At 37.2% G+C, this 22,460-nt stretch overlaps 1 protein-coding gene and 1 pseudogene across 10 annotated transcripts in view; one reads left to right on the top strand and one right to left on the bottom strand.

The window, feature by feature from the left end:
- The window catches only part of SPICE1 (spindle and centriole associated protein 1), a 176,532-nt gene that overhangs the window by 117,587 nt on the left and 36,485 nt on the right, over positions 1 to 22,460 (top strand). For 8 of the 9 annotated variants that reach the window (XM_082394675.1, XM_082394676.1, XM_082394668.1 and 5 more), the window contains 4 exons: positions 2,651 to 2,794; positions 6,913 to 7,015; positions 7,830 to 7,936; positions 11,329 to 11,444. In XM_082394675.1, coding sequence (XP_082250801.1) covers positions 2,651 to 2,794; positions 6,913 to 7,015; positions 7,830 to 7,936; positions 11,329 to 11,444 — 470 coding nt within the window. The remainder of the gene's footprint in view (positions 1 to 2,650; positions 2,795 to 6,912; positions 7,016 to 7,829; positions 7,937 to 11,328; positions 11,445 to 22,460) is intronic. The other variant, XM_082394674.1, reaches the window with a different exon arrangement.
- On the bottom strand, positions 11,874 to 21,065 carry LOC309628981 (3-oxo-5-alpha-steroid 4-dehydrogenase 2 pseudogene; annotated as a pseudogene). Its single transcript has 2 exons — positions 21,020 to 21,065; positions 11,874 to 20,076 (listed from the first exon to the last, which is right to left on the bottom strand). The product of its transcript is annotated as a 3-oxo-5-alpha-steroid 4-dehydrogenase 2 pseudogene (transcript).

Below are 22,460 nucleotides of genomic sequence, written 5' to 3'. Positions count from 1 at the left end.
CTGAGTCATATGATATCTCTGTATTTAACTTTCTGAGGAACTGCCAAACTGTTTTCTAAAGTGGCTGCACCATTTACATTCTCACCAGCATGTATGAGGGTTCCAATTTTTCCACATCCCTTGCCAGCATTTGTCATTGTCATCTTTGTGGTTTTAGTTCTCCTGGGGGTATAAAGTGGAATCTCATTGTAGTTTTGATTTGCATTTCCCTAATGACTAATGATGTTGAGTATCCTTTCATATATTTATTGGCCATTTGTAGTATCTTCTTTGGAGAAATGTCTCTTCGAGTCTCTTAGTTATTTAAAAATTTCCAGAGGAAATATGTGACAACTATGAACTGGGCTTGATAAAGAGAGGGACACAAAAAATAAAATATAATAAAAATAAAATTGGATTATTTGTGTTTTTATTGTTGAGTAGTAGGAGTTCTTTATATACTCTGGATATGTTTCTTATCAGATATATGATTTGCAAATATTTTCTTCCATTCTGTTAGTTGTGTTTTAGCTTTCTTGATAGTATCCTTTGAATCATAAAAGTTTTAAATTTTCATGAAGTCCAGTTTATCTAATTTTTTTCTTTTGTCACTTGTAGCTTTAGTGTCGTATCTAAGAAACCATTGTCTAACCAAGGTTCACAAATATTTACTTCTATGTTTTTGTCTAAGAGTTTTAAAGTTTTAGCTCTTATGTTTAGGCCTTTCATCCATTTTGAATTAATTTTTGTGTATGGTGTGAGGTAGGAGTCCACCTTCATTCTTTTGCAAATGCATATCCAATTGTCTAAGCACCATTTATTAAAAAGACTGTTCTTTTCACATTGAATTGTCTTAGCACCCTTGTTGAAAATCAATTGTCTGTAAAGATAAGGGTTTATTTTGGACTCTCATTTCTGTTCCACTGATCTGTGTGTCTATCGTTATGCTAGTACCATACTCTCTTGATTATTGTAGTAAGTTTGAAGTCCTACTCTTTGAAGCTGCCCAACAGTTGCTTTCTTCTCTGAACTGTTGTTGTACTTACTACCTACATAAGGCATTGAGTATATGCTATCTAATGCATGTCATTTATCTTTATATGCATATGTCCAATCTCTCTGGGCAGATTATTAATGTTTTTGAGGGATAGAGGCAGTATCTTATACGTCTTTGTGGGCCTAGGAATCTTAATCGTAGTAGGTACTCATTAAATGTTTGTTGAGGATAATAATGATGCCCAACTGACTTAAAATTTTTTTATTATGAAAAATTTCAAACTCACATGAAAATAGCGACAAAAGTATAAAGAACTCCCATATACTGTTCACCTAGATATAATAGTTATGAAAATTTTGCCATACTTGTTTCATTTATCTTACCCGTTGCTTCTTCACTGGAGCATTTTAAAGCAAAGCCCAGAGGACATGTCATTTTGTGCCTACATATTCAGTTTGCATTAAAAAAAATAGATATTTTCTTATATAACCACAATGCCATTATCATGCCTGACAAAAGTAACACTAATATTTTGGTATTACCTAATCCCAATCCATATTCAGATTTCCCTGATTGTCTCAAAAATGTCATCTTCATTTGTTCTTTGTGAATCAGAATCCTTACATAATATTTGGTTGTTAGTCTCTTAATGGACTGATTTCATATTTACATGGTGCAAACTCAGTAGTACATTTTATCAGATGACATACAGGTTTTGTTCATATTCATAGTTCTGAATACTAGTGTGCTTGTAAAGCCAATATCTGCTTTTGTTCCTGAGCCACCTTAGTGAATTCCTCCCTTCTAACTCTTAAGCTGTGGCTCATATCTCTGCTTCTGCTTCTGGAATTCCACTTCCTTGGAGTCCTGCATCTCCATGGACCCACTTCCACATGCAGCCATTGCAGGGCTATAAACACACTGCATTGTGAGTTCTTGGTGGTGATGTGAATATCATGGAATGGGTGTGCCTTTGCCAGAGATGACTCAGTGGATTTTGTGCCTTTTATGTCATACTCAGTCTGTGTGTGTGTGTGTGTGTGTGTGTGTTTATAATTGTACATGTACACACATATGTAACTGAAAAATTTAACAAAAGAATTCTTAAATTTTATTATGTGCAATGTGTTCTTAATATTTTCTATTCTATATTCTATTTTATTTTTTAAAAATGTTGGTTTTGACCCACTAATTTATTTTACCACCCATTAAGTGAGTACCAAGATGCAGTTTTCAAAACACTACTTTATTGGATAGTCTTGTGCAAAAGAAGTAGAAATTAATATTCTTTCATTTTGTGTTTTAGCTAGGTCTACTAGTTTGTTTTATTTATTTTTTGACCATGCCACGTGGCTTGTGGGATCTCAGTACCCGACCAGGGATTAAACCCAGGCCACAGCAGTGAAAGCCCAGAATCCTACCCACTAGGCCACCAGGGAACTCCCTAGGTCTACTAGTTTTAGATACTTGTTTTTCAAAAAATCATTTTTGAAAATTCAGGAGATGGAGAAAATTTTGTGAATATATATTATATATATATAATATATATATAATATACATATATTGGACTAGAAAAAATAAAAAAAGTTGAACTAGGTTAGGTTGTCCTACCATCTGAAGAGGCAAGTTCTTTGTTCCTGAAACATTCTTTTATATATTTTTTCTTCCATATAGATCCGTCGTCATGAAATACACAAATCGAAGAATAGAGCGTTAGTACACTGGGAGCTCCAAGAAAAAGCTTTGAAGAGAAAATGGAAGAAGCAGAAACCGGAACTTTCTAATCTTGAGAAAAGGAGATTGTCTCTCATGAAGGAGGTAATGCTAAACTGCATTATCTGTAGAGTTAGAAAGAAAAGAAGAGGTAAATAGGTGTCTCTCTTTTCCCATGTATTTGATTCACATTGGAGAGACTCTAATCATTATTGTGCCCTTATGCAATGATCTACAGGTAGACTTTGGAAAAAGGAGCAGAGTGACGATTACAGTCTAGTTTCGTGATTTGAATTCCCGCTCTTCAGTTTACTAGCCAGGTGACCTTAAATTATTAACTTCTCAGCCTGAATTTTCTTATCTTTAAACTGGAGTAACGGTGTTTGCCTGATTGTATTATTAGGAGATTTCAGTGATAAAATATTACTAAAGTGATTAGGACAGTCCTTGGCACATAATTAATGCCCTATATATATATATAAAGCTGCTATAATTATTTTTCTCCGTTCAACAGCCATGCTGTTAGATTACTTTGCAAAAAAAAAAAAAATATGTGTTTGTCCAACAAATTAGTAAGGCACTTGTCTTTGGCTTAATCTTTTGTCAGATGTAGGGTGTTTGAATCAGTAATCAGAGTGGGTAGTAATAAATAATATAGAAAATAAGAAGAAGCTACAGTAAAACCCTTCTTTTATTTGGGCTGAAATCATTGTAAAAGAAATGCCCTTATTCTTCTTGTTCAGTGTTGGAGCTTATGGCACTTGGCTGTCTGGGTGACCTTCTGCTGCAGCTTTAAGTCACATTCTGTCTTTTGAGGAATTTGTTAGGCTTCTTAGTGAAATATGAAAGTCATGACTTTATATATCATGAGGAAGAATTATATCTCCCAAATAAATGTTTACATGAGCTTGTAAAAAGAACAGTGGATTGAGAGCGAATGGTTCTTTAGAGGTACGTATCTTTTGGTGATCTTAGGCAAGTCACCTACATTTAAATGTTACATGGTAATTCTCCATGAAAGGCCTAAGAACACAAATCTGGCCAGGGAAAAAGGCAGCCCCTTTGAGGTGACTCTGGGCTTTTGTTTCCCCTCCCTAGTGGCCCCTGCTCATGTCCTGAATCCCTTATACCTTGTAGATGTGGTAGAATTAGGGGTTGAAGAAGAGTGGTAAGAGAGGGTGAGTGAAATTTCTCTGCCTTCTTTCTGTAATGCAGCTTCCTCATGCTCTAGCATAGTGTTTCTCAACTCTGACTGATTCTAATTTCCATTTAAAAAATTCCCATTAAAAAAAAAACCAGTATCTGGACTCAGACATATTTATACTCAGGTATTCTAATTCAGTTTATCTGGGATGTGGCCCCACTTAGGTATTTTCAAGACAGTTGTTATGTAATTTTTAATATTTTGCTAGGGTTGAGAAACTGCTATTAGTGGGATTTAGGCATTTCCATTTAACAACATATTTTGGAGGTTTTGCTATGTCAGTATTTAGAAATCTACCTTTTCTTTTTTAATGGCCAGGTAGTATATGGATATACCACAATTTATTTATCTAGTGTCTTATTAGTGGACATTCGGGATGTGTATCAGAGTATGGTATAAGCATCTGGAAAAAAAAAAAGACCCCAGAATATACTGGTTTAAACAAAATAGAAATCTATTTCTCTTTTATGGAACAGCTCAGAGATACATGGTAGTGGGTAGGGGGATCTCTGGTCCTTTATTACAGGGCTTCCATATGTGAGTTTGGAGTGGCTGTTCCAGCTTCCTTCAGATGTTTCCCAGGCAGCATGAAGTGGGGAAGAGAATGCATGTCACTCCCTTTACGTATCCCCCAGAAGCTCTGGCTTCTATCCCATTGTCCAGAACTTCATCAAGTGACCACTGTCACCTGTAAGGGTGGTTGGGAAATTAACTATGTACTTGGCTAACTTGGGAGTTCTGCTGTTAAAGAGAAAACAGAAAGAAAGGATATTGGTGGATAAGTAGCAGTGTCTGCCACCCACAGATTATTTCCGCCTTGTCACTATAAATAATGTAATGAATATCCTTGAATATGTTTTTGAGTACATGTATAAATATATTTGTAGGATAAATTCTTAAAAGTGGAATTGCTGAGTCAAAGGATTCGTACATCTATTATTTCAGTGTTGCTATATTTGTAATGTCTGTGATAAGGTATGTGAGGGGACCAAAGGAAGAGTCCTCCTTGGGCATATCCACCTAGGTTTTATCGTTATGTGTTCGAGCTACCAGGACCCGTCCCCCAGAAGCTGGGCTCCTCGATTAATGTAAATTAAGAGAAAAGCTCTTTGACCAGCATAATCTTAGATATCATTTGCTGTATGATCCACTCATGCCATGGGAATCAAGCAAATAAGGGTCCAAATCCAAATCAGAGAGAGGGTGGCTTTGATAAAGATTCTGTAAATTTTAAAAGTATAGTAACTAACCTAGTCTCTTTGTACTTTCCCAATTCTGTCTGGTTTTTATTACCAGAGAGCAAAACGGCTAGCATGAGAAGTTTCTAATAATGTTTTTGAAGGGACCTTGACTGATCTTTTGAAAAATCCAAGATGTATTCTGTTGTACTATTCATAAGTTTGGTTTTGTGCTCTGCAAACCCATCTGCGGAAGTAATATATACAGATGGGCCTGCAGAGATTGATTTACCTATCATGAGGATGAGTTTTATCATAGAGGAGTGATAAAGAAATCCAGAAAGAGCAGGAGAAAGCCAATGCTCTGACCTCTGGCCACTCAAGCCATCTGCCCCAAGGAGCCTGGGCAGGGACTAGCAGGGAGAGGGCTGCAGGCCGGTGGGTTTTCTGGAGACCTCATTATAATTAGTATCAGGTCTTGATATGATAAAATTATTCCTCCACAATCTGCTTCTTTCAATTTATATCTCTTCATTTTGATAGGAAGTCAATACCTTTTTAAAAAATAGTAAACAAAACTGCTGCTAGGGAATATATTTTGTATAATTTTTCTTGTATAAGTGGTAGATTATAATGCTTCATTTACTTTCTTTCCTAAACTCTAATCGCATGTGCTACAAAATGGCTAACCAGGGATGAAAATTTAAGTTGTAACAACATTCTCAAATATCTCTAGAGTTGTATACAGATTTAGTATACACTTTTGTATCTCTTGACAGGGCCTAGGATGCCAGCCTTCTGACTCCAAATGGGCTCCTTGTCCTGTGCCATTCCAAAACTTACTCTTTGTGGAGAGAACAGATTCAGGACTTTATTCTCACTAACAGAGCCAGCCAACCTGCTTGGCTTTAGCAGGGGAAGAAGGGGGAAAAATTCAGAATGTGACTCTTGTTATTTTTCTTCATGTCCTAAAACAGTAACTGAGGTCACATTGTATGCTTGTTTCCATGGTCTAGAGAAATTCTGGTAAGAGCATTTGTTACCAGATGTTTTGATTTGAGTCAGTGTTGGAAACTGGAAAATTTCCAATTTTGAGACTCCTTTCAACCTAAGAATGCGATCTGGTGGTGGTGGGTGTTGACTTGCTTTTACTCTAGCCTGCGCATCCTTGCTTGTAGCTGGGAAAGTTCCTGAGTTGAAAGTGTATAATCAGAGGCACCGCTGTATTGGTATTTTTTGAGTTCTCATTTCTCCAGGATAAAAATCGAGCTTGTTTATAAATGCAGAAGCATCACTTTTTTGTTTAATGCCCCCAAAGTCGTATCTCACGTCGTGTTTTTTAAGTTGTGGGTCATGACCCATTAGTGGATTATGAAATCACTTTAGTGGTTGAAACACCAGAGTCACACATCTGAGTTTATGGCTCAAAGATTCATGTTTAATCAGTGTTTTTCAAACTGTGGATCACAACTTGTTAATGGATTGTAAAATCAAGTTAGTGGGTTGTGACCATCATTTGAAAAAATAGAATAGACACTAAAAAGAAAATATCAGAGTGGTTCTCAAAGAGTAAGTTTAAGCAAAGCTTTTATTTTGGTGTTTGTCTACATTTGTGTGTGGACTGGGTCATAATTTAGTAATGTATTTCTTTGGATCAAAGCCAAGCATTTGAAATCCACTAATTATTATAATAGCTCCATCTACTGGTACTTAATGATATTGCCGCTGAAGGATTTGAGATTATTTTTAAGCTCCTGCCTTTGTATGGACTTTTCCTTTGTGATTTATTAAGTGTATATATTTTTTCTGAATAATAATATTTATCACTAACATGTGTCTAGATTCTTTCTGATCAATACCAGATGCAAGATGTATTGGAAAAATCTGATCATTTGATGGCTACAGCAAAAGATCTGTTTGTTGATTTTCCTCGTAGGCGCACAGGTAAAGTAGTCACATCGAACAAAAGTTTCTTTATCTTATTCATCATAGCCCACACCTGGCTATTTGAAAGAATTTAAAATCTTTTCTCAGGCATCATATTATTTCTATCACATGTGTTCTAGGGTGGATAGCATATAAGAGTTGTTAGACATAGATTTATTATAATTTATATGCTTTTCACTAAGAATATTAACTATTACAAATTACTCAGTTAAAGAAAGGTAAATTGTTATTATTTACTAAAATATTTTGTGAAATGTATAAGATTTCATAATTTAAGGTATGATTTCATTTTCAGCTTATTAATATTAAATTACCATATAATTAAAGTATCTGCTTTGTATGTAATTTGAGTGAAGCTTAATTCGAAACCTAAACCAACTTCAGTGTCTCTCTAAAAGGAACTTTGCCTCTTGTGAGATGCACAACATTATTCACTTTAATGTGTATATAATCTGTTGTTTATCTTAATCCCTAAAAACAGATCATTAGTTTTTAGTTTAAGGTTTGAATCCTGGCTTGGCCGCTCACTAGTGTGACTCTGTGCCTGTTGCTTCACGTCTCTGAGTTTCAGTTTACCCATATGTGAAATAATGATACTAATAACCTCATAGGATTTTGTGAGGGTGAAATAACTTAATATATGTAAAAGCATTTAGAACAATGCCTGGCGTATAGTAAGCACTATTTAAGTGCGAGTTGCTATTATTTAAGATTTTCATACGATAATTCAGACCTATGGCAGTGTATAGTATGTGTGAAGTCAATTTAATTAAATGAAACAAAATCATCATGACTTATTTTTCTTCTGCAGGGTTTCCAAATGTAACAATGGCTCCTGATTCCTCTCAAGGTCCCATTGTGGTAAATCAAGACCCTGTCACCCAGGCCATCCTTAGTGAATCTGTTATTGAGCCTCAGGTAACGTGCTTTACTCACAGCCATAATGCTCATGCTGAAATTCAGTTTAAGATGATGTAGATAGGCATAGTGGTAAACATTTCAAAAGCTTTACTATCTAAATACCAAGTTGTGGTTGCTAGAATTGTTCTTACTCAAGCATAGTGCACTTTCTGTGAGTAATGCTTGTATTAAACAAGATAGGACTGGATAATGATAGCTAACATTTATTGAGTGCTTACCTAGGAGGTAGTTACTATTATTATCCCCATTTAGCAGATGGAAAAACTGAGGCTCAGAAAAATTAAGTAACTTGTCCAAGATCACATAGCTAGTTAGCATGAGAGATGGCATTCAAATCTAGGCTGTCTGGCTCCATAAGACTGTGTCACCCAGAGATGCAGAGAACAAACGTATGGACACCAAGGGGGGAAGTTGAGGGGGTGGTGGTGGTGGTGGGATGAATTGGGAGATTGCGATTGACATGTATACACTAATATGTATAAAATAGATAACTAATAAGAACCTGCTGTATAAAAAATAAATAAAATTAAATTGAAAAAAAAAGACTGTGTCACCATCTACAAATATGGAAACAGCAAGAGAGTCTTTCCACGTCCCACTTTGGAGTCAGGTGAATCTATGTTCATATTCTGTTACTTACTAGCTGTTCGATGTTGAGTTGATTTCTCAAGGTATCTGAGTTGGCTCAGAGAGTTTTTTGTTAAATGGGAATAGAATATACCTGCTATGGTTGTTGTGAGGATCAGCTCAGATAGGTTATGTAAAGTGTTGAGCATGATACCAGGTGTTAGTTCTTCATTAAATCTTTGTCCCTTCTTTTTTTTTTTTTATAAATTTGTTTATATTATTTATTTATTTTTGGCTGCGTTGGGTCTTCGTTGCTGCACGGGCTTTCTCTAGTTGCAGCGAGTGGGGGCTACTCTTCGTTGGGTGCTTCTCATTGCAGTGGCTTCTCTTGTTGCGGAGCACGGGCCCTAGAGCACGCGGGCTTCAGTAGTTGTGGCACCGGTGCTCTAGAATGCAGGCTCAGTAGGTGTGGTGCACAGGCTTAGTTGCTCTGCGGCATGTGGGATCTTCCTGGACCAGAGATCGAATCCCTGTCCCCTGCATTGGCAGGTAGATTCTTAACCACTGCGCCACCAGGGAAGCCCAAAAAGAATATTTTAGACTATATCTGAAAGTCAGTGAATTAGTCACTATGGAACAGACTTGACTATTTCTTTAAAAATACCTTTGTCCCTTCTAATGTATTAGTGTGTTTAAAAAGCAGCTACCCAAGAAACTTTGAATTTATTGACTAGTTACATGGGAAAAGTATAGTAGTAAAACATTTATTAGCTGTATCTTAATCTAATTGGAAGTCTTAATTAATCAAAATGTTTAGAATTTTGAGATTGGAAACATTTTTTAAAAGCCCATGAAGAATTTAATACTAAAATAAATCAACTTTTTAAGAATGACTAGGTCTCAGTACCTATTTAATGCAATTTCCTAAGTTATTTGTGTCTTTTATGAAAAAAAGGAGAATCATCAATTAGATGGATGGTCCTAGGGAATTACAAGGTCCAGAATCATATAAATATACTGTTTTCTACTTATAAAGGCAATTAAGTAGAATGTTACACATTTTTTTTTTTTTAATTTTATAGCTACTTTATTTATTTATTTATTTATTTAGGACTGTGTTGGGTCTTCGGTTCGTGCGAGGGCTTTCTCTAGTTGCGGCAAGTGGGGGCCACTCTTCATCGCGGTGCGGGGACCGCTCTTCATCGCGGTGCGCGGGCCTCTCACTATCGCGGCCCCTCCCGTTGCGGGGCACAGGCTCCAGACGCGCAGGCTCAGTAGTTGTGGCTCACGGGCCCAGCTGCTCCGTGGCATGTGGGATCTTCCCAGACCAGGGCTCGAACCTGTGTCCCCTGCATTAGCAGGCAGATTCTCAACCACTGCGCCACCAGGGAAGCCCTACACATATTTTTAATAGCCAAAGTCCATTAGCCATATCCCTAGCCAAAAGCCATGTATGTTTTGGCACTTACTAAAAAGTTAGCTTTCAAATGATCATGGTCTCTATGATGAAGGTTGGGAAATGGCAAGAGGCAAGGTTAGAGAGACAAGAAGGAGCTGGGTCACGAAGGGCTAAGGAGCCCAAAAGCAAGAGTAGAGCCACTAAAGGATTTTAAGAAGAGCGCAGTCATGACGAAATTGACAGTAACGTGGAAGATGGATTGGGGAGGGAGGGACAAGACTGGTGAGAGGATCTGGTTAGAAGACTCAGGTTGGAATCTTAGCGAGAAGTGGTGAGGACTGACCCAAAGCAGTGGCAGTAGGGAAGGAGGCAGAGGGGAAGAGGGATAGATTGGAGAGATTAAGAAGGGATAGAATTGACAGGATTGGGTGATTGATTGGATGTGATGGATGAGGAAGAAGGATAATTTCCAGTTTGCTGGCTTGAGAACCTGAGTAGATAGTGATGCTGTTTATGGTCTTGGTAATATGACAGGAACAAGGTCTCTGGAAGAATGATAGTACAGGCTTAGGAAAATGATGAATTTTAGACATGTTGAGTATATGTATATAGGATGTTCTAAGGATATCTTTTAGGCAGTTGGATATAAATGTTGAGGGCTCAAGAGAGATCTGAGTGAAGCTAGAAATTTGGAAATTAACAGCATTTGGCTCGTAATTGCACCTTGGAATTAGATATAATCATACAGAAAATGAGTCAGATGAGAGGAGAAAAGGTCCAAAGGGAGAAACTTGAGTGACATCAGAAAAAGGGAAGGGTAGGAAAAGAACCAGTAAAGGAGATTGGGAAGGAATGGCCAAAAGAAGAAAAACCAAGAAAATATGGTATCATGGAAGTGGAAAAGAAAAGTTTATCTTCCTCAAAAGATTTTGAGGGAAAGAAATGAGTGGTCATTGATGTCTAATGAGTCAGAAGTAAGGGAAGGCAAAGACAGAAATATCCATTTGATTTGGGAACAGGTGTGTTGATGTTGACCATGTAGAGAACAGTTTAAATGGGGTGGCAGGGCAGAAGCAAAGTTGCAGGGCATAAATGGTGAATGAGAAGTGGCGGGCAGCTCTTTCAAGAAGTTTGTTGCACAGAAAGAGTAGATGGTAGCTCGAGGTGAGTATAGGGTACGGATAAGATGGCAGAGACTTAGATTTAAATGTGGATGAGCTGAAGCCAGTAAGGAGAAGGTGAAGATGCAGGAGAGAGAAGGGGCAATTGATGGACTAGAAGGAGGTAAGAGGGTTTGGGTTCTAGGCCACACGTGGAGGGATTAGCCTTAGAAGGAGGGATCTCTCTTCTGTTACGACAAAAAGAAAGGATGAGTGTGTATATAACCAACCTGTGTTATTATTTTATTGTTGTGTTGATAAAGGCTCTTAATGAAGTAGATGATGACCAACGAGAAGGAACTGTTAACAGCCAGTCAGAAGAAAGTGAGAATGAGTTGGATAACTCTCTAAGCTCTCAGTCAAACACAAATGTGGACACGTAAGTATAGATGGCATAAGTATCTAAGATGCTTCCCTTTTTTCCAAAGCCATTTCTTCCCCCACCCCTACTTTATTGAGATATAATTGACATATAATGTTGTATAAGTTTAAGGCATACAACATGTTGATTTGATATATACTGCAAAATGGTTACCATCATAGCATTAAGTGATGGATGGTTAATACCTCTGTCACATCATATAATTACCATTTCTTTTTTGTGGTGAAAACATTTAAGATCTTCTCACTCAGCAACTTGCAAGTATAAAATAAAATATTATTAGCTATAATCACAAGAAGTTATTCATCTTATAACTGGAAATTTGTACCCTTTTACCATCTTCCCATTTGCTCCACCTCCAAGCCCCTGGTAACCACCACTCTTTATCTATGAGTTCAGCTTTTTTATTATATATATATATATATATTTTTAAATTTTTTAAAAATTGTTTTATTTATTATTTTTTTTGGCTGCATTGGGTCTTCATTGCTGCACAGGCTTTCTCTAGTTGCAGTGAGCGGGGGCTACTGTTTGTTGCGGTGCACAGGCTTCTCATTGCGGTGGCTTCTCTTGTTGCAGAGCACGGGCTCTAGGCTTGTGGGCTTCCGTAGTTGCAGCACGTGGGCTCAGTAGTTGCGGCGCGTGGGCTCAGTAGTTGTGGCTCACAGGCTCTAGAGTGCAGGCTCAGTAGTTGTGGTGCACGGGCTTAGTTGCTCTGCGGCGTGTGGGATCTTCCTGGACCAGGGCTCAAACCCGTGTCCCCTGCATTGGCAGGCGGATTCTTAACTACTGCTCCACCAGGGAATTCCCCTCAGCTTTTTTAGATTCCACATATAAGTGATATCATACAGTGTTTGTCTTTCTTTGTCTGACTTGTATTTCTCAATGTAATACCTTCCAGGTTCATCCATGTTGTCACAAATGGCATGATTTCCTTCTTTCTCATGGCTGAATAATATCCCATTGTATATGTATACAATGGAATATGATATGTATCTATGTATCTCAATCACATTTTCTTCATCCATTCATGTGTTGACATATACTTAGGTTGTTTCCATATCTTGGTTATTGTGAATAGTGTTGCAGTTAACATGGGAGTGCAGATATCTCTCTGAGATCCTGTTTTCATTTCCTTTTGATATATACCCTGAAGTGAGAATCCTGGATCATATGGTAGTTATATTTTTAATTTTTTGAGGAACTTCCACACTGTTTTCCATAATGACTGTACCAATTAACAATGCCACCAACAGTGCACAAGGGTTCCCTTTTCTCCACATCCTCATTAACACTTGTTATCTCTTGACTTTTTGATGATAGCCATTCTTACAGGTGTGAGGAAATATCTTATTGTGGGTTTGTTTTTTTAATCATTTATGTGTGTTTGTTTTATGTTTGCTTTTTTTTAGTTTGCCTTCTGTTTTTGTTACTTTTGTTTTTATTGTTTTTTTTTGGGTTCTTTGGTTCTCTTGTTTTTTGTTTTTGTTTTTTTTAACTTCTGTTTTATTTTTTGTTTGGTTTTGCTTTTGTTGTGGTTTTGATTTTCATTTTCCTTATGATTAGTGATGTCAAGCACCTTTTCATGTATGTACTTGTTGGCTATTTGTATGTCATCTTTGGAAAAATGTCTGTTCAGTTCCTCTGCCCATTTTTTTTATTGGATTGTTTGGGGTTTTTGCTATTAAGTTGTATGAGTTCTTTATGTATTTCGGATATTAACCCCTAATTAAATATAAGATTTGCAAATATTTTCTCCCATTCCATAGATTGCCTCTTCATTCTGTTGATTGTTTCTTTTGCTGTGCAGAAGCTTTTTGGTTTCATGTAGTTCCAGTTATTTTGTTTTGCTTGTGCTTTTGGTGTCAGATCCAAAAAATTGTTGCCAAGATCAATGTCAAGGAGCTTCCTCTATGTTTTCTTGTAGGATTTTTACCATTTCAGGTCTGATGTTTAAGTCTTTAATCCATTTTGAGTTAATTTTTGTGAGTGGTGTATGGTAGGGGTCCAATTTCATTCTTTTGCACATCTTTATCCAGTTTTTGCAATGCTATATATATACACATATATATACACACACACAAGTATTTAAGTTGTTTCCAATATTTTTCAATTAAAAAATGCTGCAGAAGGGCTTCCCTGGTGGCGCAGTGGTTGAGAGTCTGCCTGCCAATGCAGGGGACACGGGCTCGAGCCCTGGTCTGGGAAGATCCCACATGCCACGGAGCAACTAGGCCCGTGAGCCACAATTACTGAGCCTGTGCGTCTGGAGCTTGTGCTCCGCAACAAGAGGCCGCGATAGTGAGAGGTCTGCACACCGCAATGAAGAGTGACCCCCACTTGCCATAACTAGAGAAAACCCTCGCACAGAAATGAAGACCCAACACAGCCATAAATAAATAAATGGATCATCATGTTTAAAAAAAAAAAATGCTGCAGTGAATAACTTATGCATATGTATTTTTGTATGGTTGAAGGTGTGTATTTAGAGTAAATTACTAGAAGTGAGATTTTGGGATTAAAAGGTAAATGCTATGTAATTTTGTTGTAAAATTACTGAATTCTGCTTTATGAGGGTTGTAGTATTTTGCACTCCTACTGGCAACTTACAAGAGTGTCTGCACCAGAGTGTGTTGTCAGACTTCTCTGCTGATTTCATAGGTGAGAAATGTTATCTCAGTGTAGTTTTACTTTGCCTTTCTAAGTGAAATTGATAATTTTGTCATATATTTAAGGGACATTACAGTGAATTGTCTATTCATGACTTTTGCCCATTTTGCTTTTAGGGTTTTGGTCCCTCTTTATTAATTTGTAAGCATTCTTTACATATTAAGGATATTAGTCTTTTACCTGCGTAATATGTTATATTTTCTCCCAATTCGTTGTCTTTTGAATTTCTTTAACAAGTAAAAGATTTAAGAATATATATGTAGTGCTCGCTTTGGCAGCACATAAGCTAAAATTGGAACAATACAGAGAAGATTAGCATGGACCCTGTGCAAAGGTGACACACAGATTTGTGATGCATTACATGTTTTAAAAAAAAAGGAATATATATATAGTTTGAATTTATCATTCATTGTTTTTACATGTGGATCTTGAATCACACTCTGAAATTCTTTCCTAAAACTGGTTTTAGAGGAATTCACTCATGTTTTCTTCTGATACTTCTGTGGTTTTATTTTTTATTTAGTTCTCTGATCCATTGAGAGTTTATTTTGATATGTGGTATGAGGTATGGCTCTGATTCTTATCTTTTCCTAAATTGGTATCCAATTGCCCCAGCACCATTTATTACTGCCCCACTGATCTGATATTCTGCCTGTGTACATTAATTACCACGTGTACCTGGATCTACTTCCGAATTTTCTAGTCCACTGGCCTTGTTTCTGTAGTCATGCTCCAATACCACACTGTTTTAATTAGAGTTTATATTGTTTTAATAGACTTCCCTCATAGCCTTTTCCAGTTCAGAGTTTTCATAATGATTGTTACATGTTTACTTTTCTGTATGAATTTAGTGTCAACTTATTTAGCATCATAAAAAAGTTTATTGATATTTTTGTTATATTAATAAATGAACTAGAGAGACCTGACATTTTATTATTTACTATCCAAGAACAAAGGATGTTTTTCCATTTATTAATGTCTACCTTTTTGTTTTTGAGGAGTATTTTAATGTTTTTCTCATATAGGTTTCCTCATTTCTTGTTAAATTATTCCTGAGTATTTTTGTTGTTGTTGTTGTTACTATTTTATTTTATTATTTATTTATTTATTTTTTGAGAGAAGGAAGGATTTATTATTACTGGCAGCAAGTAAGATGAACTCGGGGGATCTTTCCCAAAGTAGTGTCTCCCCAAACAGCAAAATTGGGGAAGTTTTAAGCTAAGAGTACATGCATATTCATGAAGAGGCTTGAGCAGAGGAGAATTCAGCATAGAATTGGGACAAATGTTGACAGAGTCCAAGCTTTAGTTGATTGAAGTCAGGAGGGTCAACATCATCATTCCATCTTCCACCTAGGTGGGGGCCTTAGTTCCTGCAGAGCTCAAAAACTGTATCAGATTGTTATGTATATCCCTTGAGGAGCAATTAGGACTCGTTTTATTGCTGAACTTTTGTTTCTTGACTGCGTTTTCTTTGTTACTGAATTCCCTTACTTCCCTTAAGATCATTAACTACTGAGACTGGTTCAAGGGCAAGCATTGTGGTCAGGCTTAGATCACAAAATGGCTTAGGCCAAAAGTGGCTTCTCTCTTTTTCAAAAATTTATTTATTTTATTGAAGTATAGTTGATTTACAGTGTTGTGTTAGTTTCTGCTTTACAGCAAAGTGATTTAGTTATACATATATGTGTTCTTTTTCACATTCTTTTCCATTATGGTTTATTACAGGATATTTTATATATGTATATAAAAAATACAGTAGGACCTTGTTGTTTATCCATTCTGTATATAATAGTTTGCATCTGCTAATCCCAAACTCCGAATCCATCACTCTCTCACCTCCCCTCCTGTTTGGCAACTACAAGTCTGTTCTCTGTGTCTGTAAGTCTGTTTCTGTTTCATGGAAGTTCATTTATGTCATATTTTAGATTCCACGTATCATATGATATTTGTCTTTTTCAGTTTGACTTGTTTTACTTAGTATGATAATCTCTAGGTCCATCCATGTTGCTCCAAATGGCATTATTTCATTCATTTTTATGGCTGAGTAGTATTCTAGTGTGTGTGTGTGTGATGCCACATCTTCTTTATCCATTCATCTGTTGATAGACATTTAGGTTGCTTCCATATCTTGGCTATTGTAAATAGTGCTGCTGTGAACATAGAGGTGCATCTATCTTTTCAAATTACAGTTTTGTCCAGATATTTGCCCAAGAGTGGGATTGCTGGATCATATGATAATTCTATTTTTAGTTTTTTAAGGAATCTCCATAATGTTTTCCATAGTGGCTGCACCAATTTCCATTCCTACCAAAAATGTAAGAGGGTTCCCTTTTGTCCACACCCTCTCCAGCATATATTATTTGTAGAATTTTGATGATGGCCATTCTGACTGGTGTGAGGTGGTACCTCATTGTAGTTTTGATTTGCATTTCTCTAATAATTAACGATGATGAGCTTCTTCTCATGTGCCTATTGGCCATCTGTATCTCTTTTTTGGAGGAATGTCTACTTAGGTCTTCTGCCCATTTTTTTGATTAGGTTGTTGGGGTTTTTTCTGTTATTGAGTTGTATGAGCTGTTTGTGTATTTTGGAAATTAAGCCCTTGTCGGTCACATTGTTTCCAAATATTTTCTCCCAATCTGTAGCTTGTCTTTTCACTTTGTTTATGGTTTCCTGTGCTGTGCAAAAGCTTATAAGCTTATTTGTTTATTTTTGCTTTTATTTCTATTGCCTTGGGAGACTGACTTAAGAAAACACTGGTATGATTTATGTCAGAGAATGTTTTGCCTATGTTCTCTTCTAGGAGTTTTATGGTATCATGTCTTATATTTAAGTATTTAAGCCATTTTGAGTTTATTTTTGTGTATGGTGTGAGGGTGTGTTCTAACTTCATTGATTTACACGCGGCTGTCCAACTTTCCCAACACCACTTGCTAAACAGACTGTCTTTTCTCCCTTGTATATTCTTGCCTGCTTTGTTGAAGATTCATTGACCGTAGGTGTGTGGGTTTATTTCTGGGCTCTCTATTTCATTCCATTGATCCAAATGTCTGTTTTTGTGCCAATTCCATGCTGTTTTGATTACTGTAGCTTTGTAGTATTGTCTGAAGTCTGGGAGGGTTATGCCTCCTGCTTTGCTCTTTTTCCTCAGGATTGCTTTGGCAATTCTGGGTCTTTTATGGTTCCATATAAATTTTAGGGTTATTTGTTCTAGTTCTGTGAAAAATGTCATGGGTAATTTGATAGGGATCATGTTAAATCTGTATATTGCTTTGGGTAGTATTGCCATTTTAACAATATTAATTCTTTTAATTCAGGAGCATGGAACATCTTTCCATTTCTTTGAATCATCTTCAGTTTCCTTTATTAATGTTTATTGTTACTATTTTAAATGGGGCTTTCTCTTCCATCGCACCCTCTAACTAGTTGTTTGTGTTATGAAGGCTATTGATATCAGTGTTTGTTTTTTTTAGTTTGGGGATCTTTTTTTTTATATTTATTTATTTATTTTTGGCTGCGTTGGGTCTTCGTTGCTGTGTGTGGGCTTTCTCTAGTTGCGGTGAGCGGGGGCTACCCTTCATTGTGGTGCGTGGGCTTCTCATTGCAGCGGCTTCTCTTTTTGCAGAACACAGGCTCTAGGCGCACAGACTTCAGTAGTTGTGGCACGCAGGCTTAGTAGTTGTGGCTCGCGGGCTCTAGAGTGCAGGCTTAGTAGTTGTGGTGCACAGACTTAGTTGCTCCGTGGCATGAGGGATCTTCCCAGACCAGGGCTCGAACCCATGTCCCCTGCATTGGCACGTGGATTCTTAACCACTGCACCACCAGGGAAGTCCCTGGGGACCTTTTAATTTAAAAAAATTTACTTATTCATGATTCGACAGGCATTTAAACAGCAAAACATGTATTTATATGATTACAATTTGTATTTTTCAGTAATCTACATCATCTTCAGGTCTTTTGAGTGTCCTATATGTTTTATCTAGTGAATTTCTGCATTTAGCACTACATCTGATAAAACTGGTGCTCATTTCTCAAAGAGGTTTGCTAAATATTACCAATGCTGGCCCCAGACCTAGACCTGCATTGACAAATACCGTCATACGGTTTGAGTGTTTAGCCCCTTCTTTAGAGAGCACAAAGTCTCAGCACTCACATGAGGGTGACCCCTGCACAGAGGTTGCAAATTCTGATGTCTACCAGCTGATCAGTCCCAGTTCTTCGCAGGCTCCACGGGCCCAGATCCTCTAACTTTTAAAAGGAAACTAGAGAATGTAGAAACGTCCTAATTTTTAAATTTTGGAAACTTTGAATGTAAAAAAAAAAAGAAAACCTAACTATGTGTGGAACACTGTTGGAGCCAAACAAAGCAGGTTTTCTGCCAAGAGAAATTGTTCCTCCGGTTGCAATTTTCAGCCTCTGCCCCAGGGACTTTTGAGGACTGAAGTTCAAGGCACCCCTAGGGGATGCCTTCTTGATCGGATCCTGAGGACTGTGATGCAGAATCTCCAGAAGGGAAGAGTTGCTGGGTGCTTCTGAGATGCTTCACTGTCATGGTACATGTCTCGTCGAGGCAAACAGCATATGCTCTTACTCGGTAATTTCCCTTATTTGACACTCTCATACTTGGATATTTCCACTGGTTTCTAAGAATATGAGAATTTGCAGTCTATTGTAAAACACTCTTTTGCTCTCTTTGTAGTCAACCAGAGTCATCTCTTCTTTGTGATCTTTAAAACCTGACCTTCAGTAAAACCCACACCAGTGTTCTGGATTAGCCTACGATATCTCTAGCAGGGATTGTGGAATGTTCTGGAAGACAGTGCACAAATTTGAAATGGGGTCAATGCGTTGTTGCATTTTCAGCAATACGAAGAGAGGGTTCCTCTATTAAAAGTCTACTTAATCATTTCACATCTTTCACTATTAACTAAGGAAAAGGAAAATGTGAGTGGGTTTTCATTTGGGAAGAGATTTGCTCTGGGTCTGTGCAGCTTCAGAATTTAAATGTCTGCTGATTTGTTTAAGTGTCAAATGTGTACCTTTAATAAATTCTGTAAGCACTGCCCTCAACTCAAAACTTTCTCGACAACAGAGCTGTCTTACTCTGATACAGAGCAGGTATAAAGCCACCTGTACTTGGGTCATCCAAAGAAAAAAAATACTTAGGGAACTTTGCACTTTTTAGGAGGAATAGCTAAGAAGCAGATGTCTCTGTGTAAAAAAGGGCCTTGTTGAAGCTTCAATAGGAGATCAGGACAGAGACCCTCAGGGAGGATGGGAGGAAACACTAAGGGGCCCTTTCAGAATCCTCAGGTTAGCTGCCAGAACACCAGAGGCCTACTATTACACATACACAGTGGGACTTTAAAAGTTACAGGTTCAGCAGCTTTATGGTTTTCAACAGGATTGTGGGAGCTTTGTTCCCTTTTATTTCGTTTCTTTAAAAGATGAATGGAATGAGGGCTTTCCGAGACATGGGGTGGTTCTCAAACATCTTGAGGTAGAACCTATGGTGGTGAAAAGCTCGTAGCCCACGGAAAGAAAGTGAGAAAAATGCCCACGCAAGTGCTGGGAGGGACCAAGTGGCCAGGGCATAGCCGATCCATTCAGCGATCTCACCAAGGAAATTGGCTCCAGAAATGTACATGAACAAGCCACCTTCTGGAATCCTATAGATGATTTCTCCAGGCTTCCTGAGCTGGGGTATTACAGTCACTATGAATTGATTCCCATTAACAAAATAAATAAGACACCCAGGCTAAACTGTATGTCTCTGTACCACTCAGCAGGGTATTCAGCACAGGAAACCAGATAGTAGCCTTGGAGGAGTCCGTTTCCCATGCAGAAGGCAAAGCCTCTGAAAAGGAATACAACTGGAAAAGGCCTCCCTCTAGTGAGCATTGAGTAAACAAATGTCCTGCTGGTCTTGGAGGATCTCCTGGGGAGGTAGGGGGCGGCTGTGGCTCACTGCGGGGACTGGTGGCCGAGGTACTAAGGAGTACTCATTGACGTGAGCTGTCCTGGAGGCTGCCATTTTGATGCCAAGCTGATTTCAGTATGTTATTTTGATATTCTGCTACCTTATTATTATTATTTTTTAAATAAATTTATTTATTTAATTTATTTATTTATGGCTGCACTGAGTCTTTGTTGTGGTGCGTGGGCTTTGTGCGTGGGCTTCTCTTGTTGCAGAGCACGGGCTCTAGGCACATGGGCTTCAGTAGTTGTGGCACATGGGCTCAGTAGTTGTGACTCGCGGGCTCTAGAGCGCAGGCTCAGTAGTTGTGGCACACGGGCTTAGCTGCTCTGCGGCACGTGGGATCTTCCCAGACCAGGGCTTGAACCGGTGTCCCCTGCATTGGCAGGCAGATTCTTAACCACTGCACCACTTGGGAAGCCCATCTTCCTCATCAATTTTTGCTTTTATTTTTATTTTCTTCCTTGTGCTTTCTTTTGTTTTCTGTTTTTTTTTTTAAGCTTTTTGAGTTTAGAATTTAATACATTTATTTTCATTCTTTTATTTTAATTGATAAATGTATTTAAGGTTTTGAATTTTTCCATGATCACTGCCTTAAATGTGTACTACACATCTGAATATGTAATGCTTTGTTATTTTAGAAATTAGATAATTTCAGTTTATATTGGCCCTTTTACCTAAGAGTTATTTAATAGTTTTTTGTTGTTGTTTTCTTTCATTTTTAAGTTTCCAGACAGAAGAGCCTCTTGGTTTTCTTATACAGTTAGTTTTAGTTGTACTGCATCCAGAGTGTGGTTTGTAATATTTCTACTTGTGGAACTTAATGATATTTTCTTTGTGACCAAATATATGATCAAATTTTTGTGAATGTCCCATGTCTGTGCTTGAAAGTTCTATATGTATATCCATAAGGTCCACCTCACTGATTATGTTGTTTACTTCTTCTGTATCCTTATTTATTTTTGCCATTATCTTATATTGAGAGTAGTGTTTTAAAGTCTCTTGCTATTACTATTTGTTTCTTTGCATTTGATGTTGTATATGTAATTCTGTTTGCAGTTAAAATACCTCCATCTTTATAAAGATGGTTATTGTGTTTTTTGATACATGGATATCCATGTGTATTGTATCTTCATTGTGAAGTACGGCTTTTAGCATTATAAAAGTGTCACATTTAGTGCCTCTTGGCTTCAATTGTACTTTGGTAACAGGAATAAAACGTCTGCATTTTTCTTGTTTCTAATTGCTTGGATCATCTTTGCTCATTCTTTTATTTTTAGCCTTTCTGAATTATTGTGTACTAGGTGTGTCTCTTGTATTGAACATAGAATTGGGGATTTCCCTGGTGGTCCAGTGGTTAATACTCTGTGCTTCCATGGCAGGGGACGTGGGTTCTATCCCTGGTCGGGGAGCTAAGATCCTGCATGCTGCATGGCATGGCCAAAAAAAAAACATATAGAATTGGATCTTGCCTTCTTAGCCAATTTGAAAATCAATTTTTTTTTTAAACTGGTGAAGTAAGCTTGTAACATGTATTGATATGGTTGATATGTTTGGTGTCAACTTTGTCATATTATTTTATGGTACTAGGTGTATTATACTTTACAGTTTTCCTTCTCTATGTGAGATGTTTTCTCTGTTCTTTTTAAAAATGTCTTTGGTATTTAGGAAGTTTGTAATTTTTGTTGTAGTTGCTTATTTCTTTATATCAACCTTTTATAGAGCCTTTAGTTCCCTGTTTTCTTGCTCAACCTTTCACTGTCAGGTTGGTTTTCAGTGGTCTTTTTGACTTCTACCTATTGCCTATGCTGCAAGTGAGTTATGCTGCATTCCCATTTTTTCCCTTCTTTTCTTTCCATCTTCATCTCCATTTTTTTAGCTGCATTTTTTTTCCTTTAACAGAACATAAAACATTTACATATTTTTTTCCTCTTGTATCTCCATTTTTGTTTTAGTCTTAGATCTATAATTAAATATATTAAATGCTCATCATCAGTCCTTTTATGATGTTTCCCTAGTTAACTCTTGGTTGATTCTCTCAGTTAGACAAAGCTCATGTTGTAGGGCTTGTGAATACAGTATTCCCTGAGTTTTTGAAAGTTTAGAAGTTTTTGTATGGCTTTGATATTTGAAGGACATCTTGGCTGGATATAAAATCTTTGGTTTCCATTTTGTTTTCTTAACTTTCTTGAAAACGCTACTCCATTCTTTGTTTGCTTTGAATGTTGCTTTTGGGAAGTCTGATGCTAGGATAATTTTCTTGCCCTTATAAATAATTTGGCATTTTTATCTAGTGACTTGATTTCCTTTGTCTTTAAAATTTAAATATCGCTAAGCTATTTCTTGGAATTTACCTTTCCAGGT

Source organism: Balaenoptera borealis (genome assembly GCF_965194805.1).
Source record: "Balaenoptera borealis genome assembly, chromosome: 5".
NCBI classification, from domain to species: domain Eukaryota; kingdom Metazoa; phylum Chordata; class Mammalia; order Artiodactyla; family Balaenopteridae; genus Balaenoptera; species Balaenoptera borealis.
Note: the sequence above shows the minus strand (reverse complement) of the source record. Positions and strands in the feature narration are given on the sequence as shown.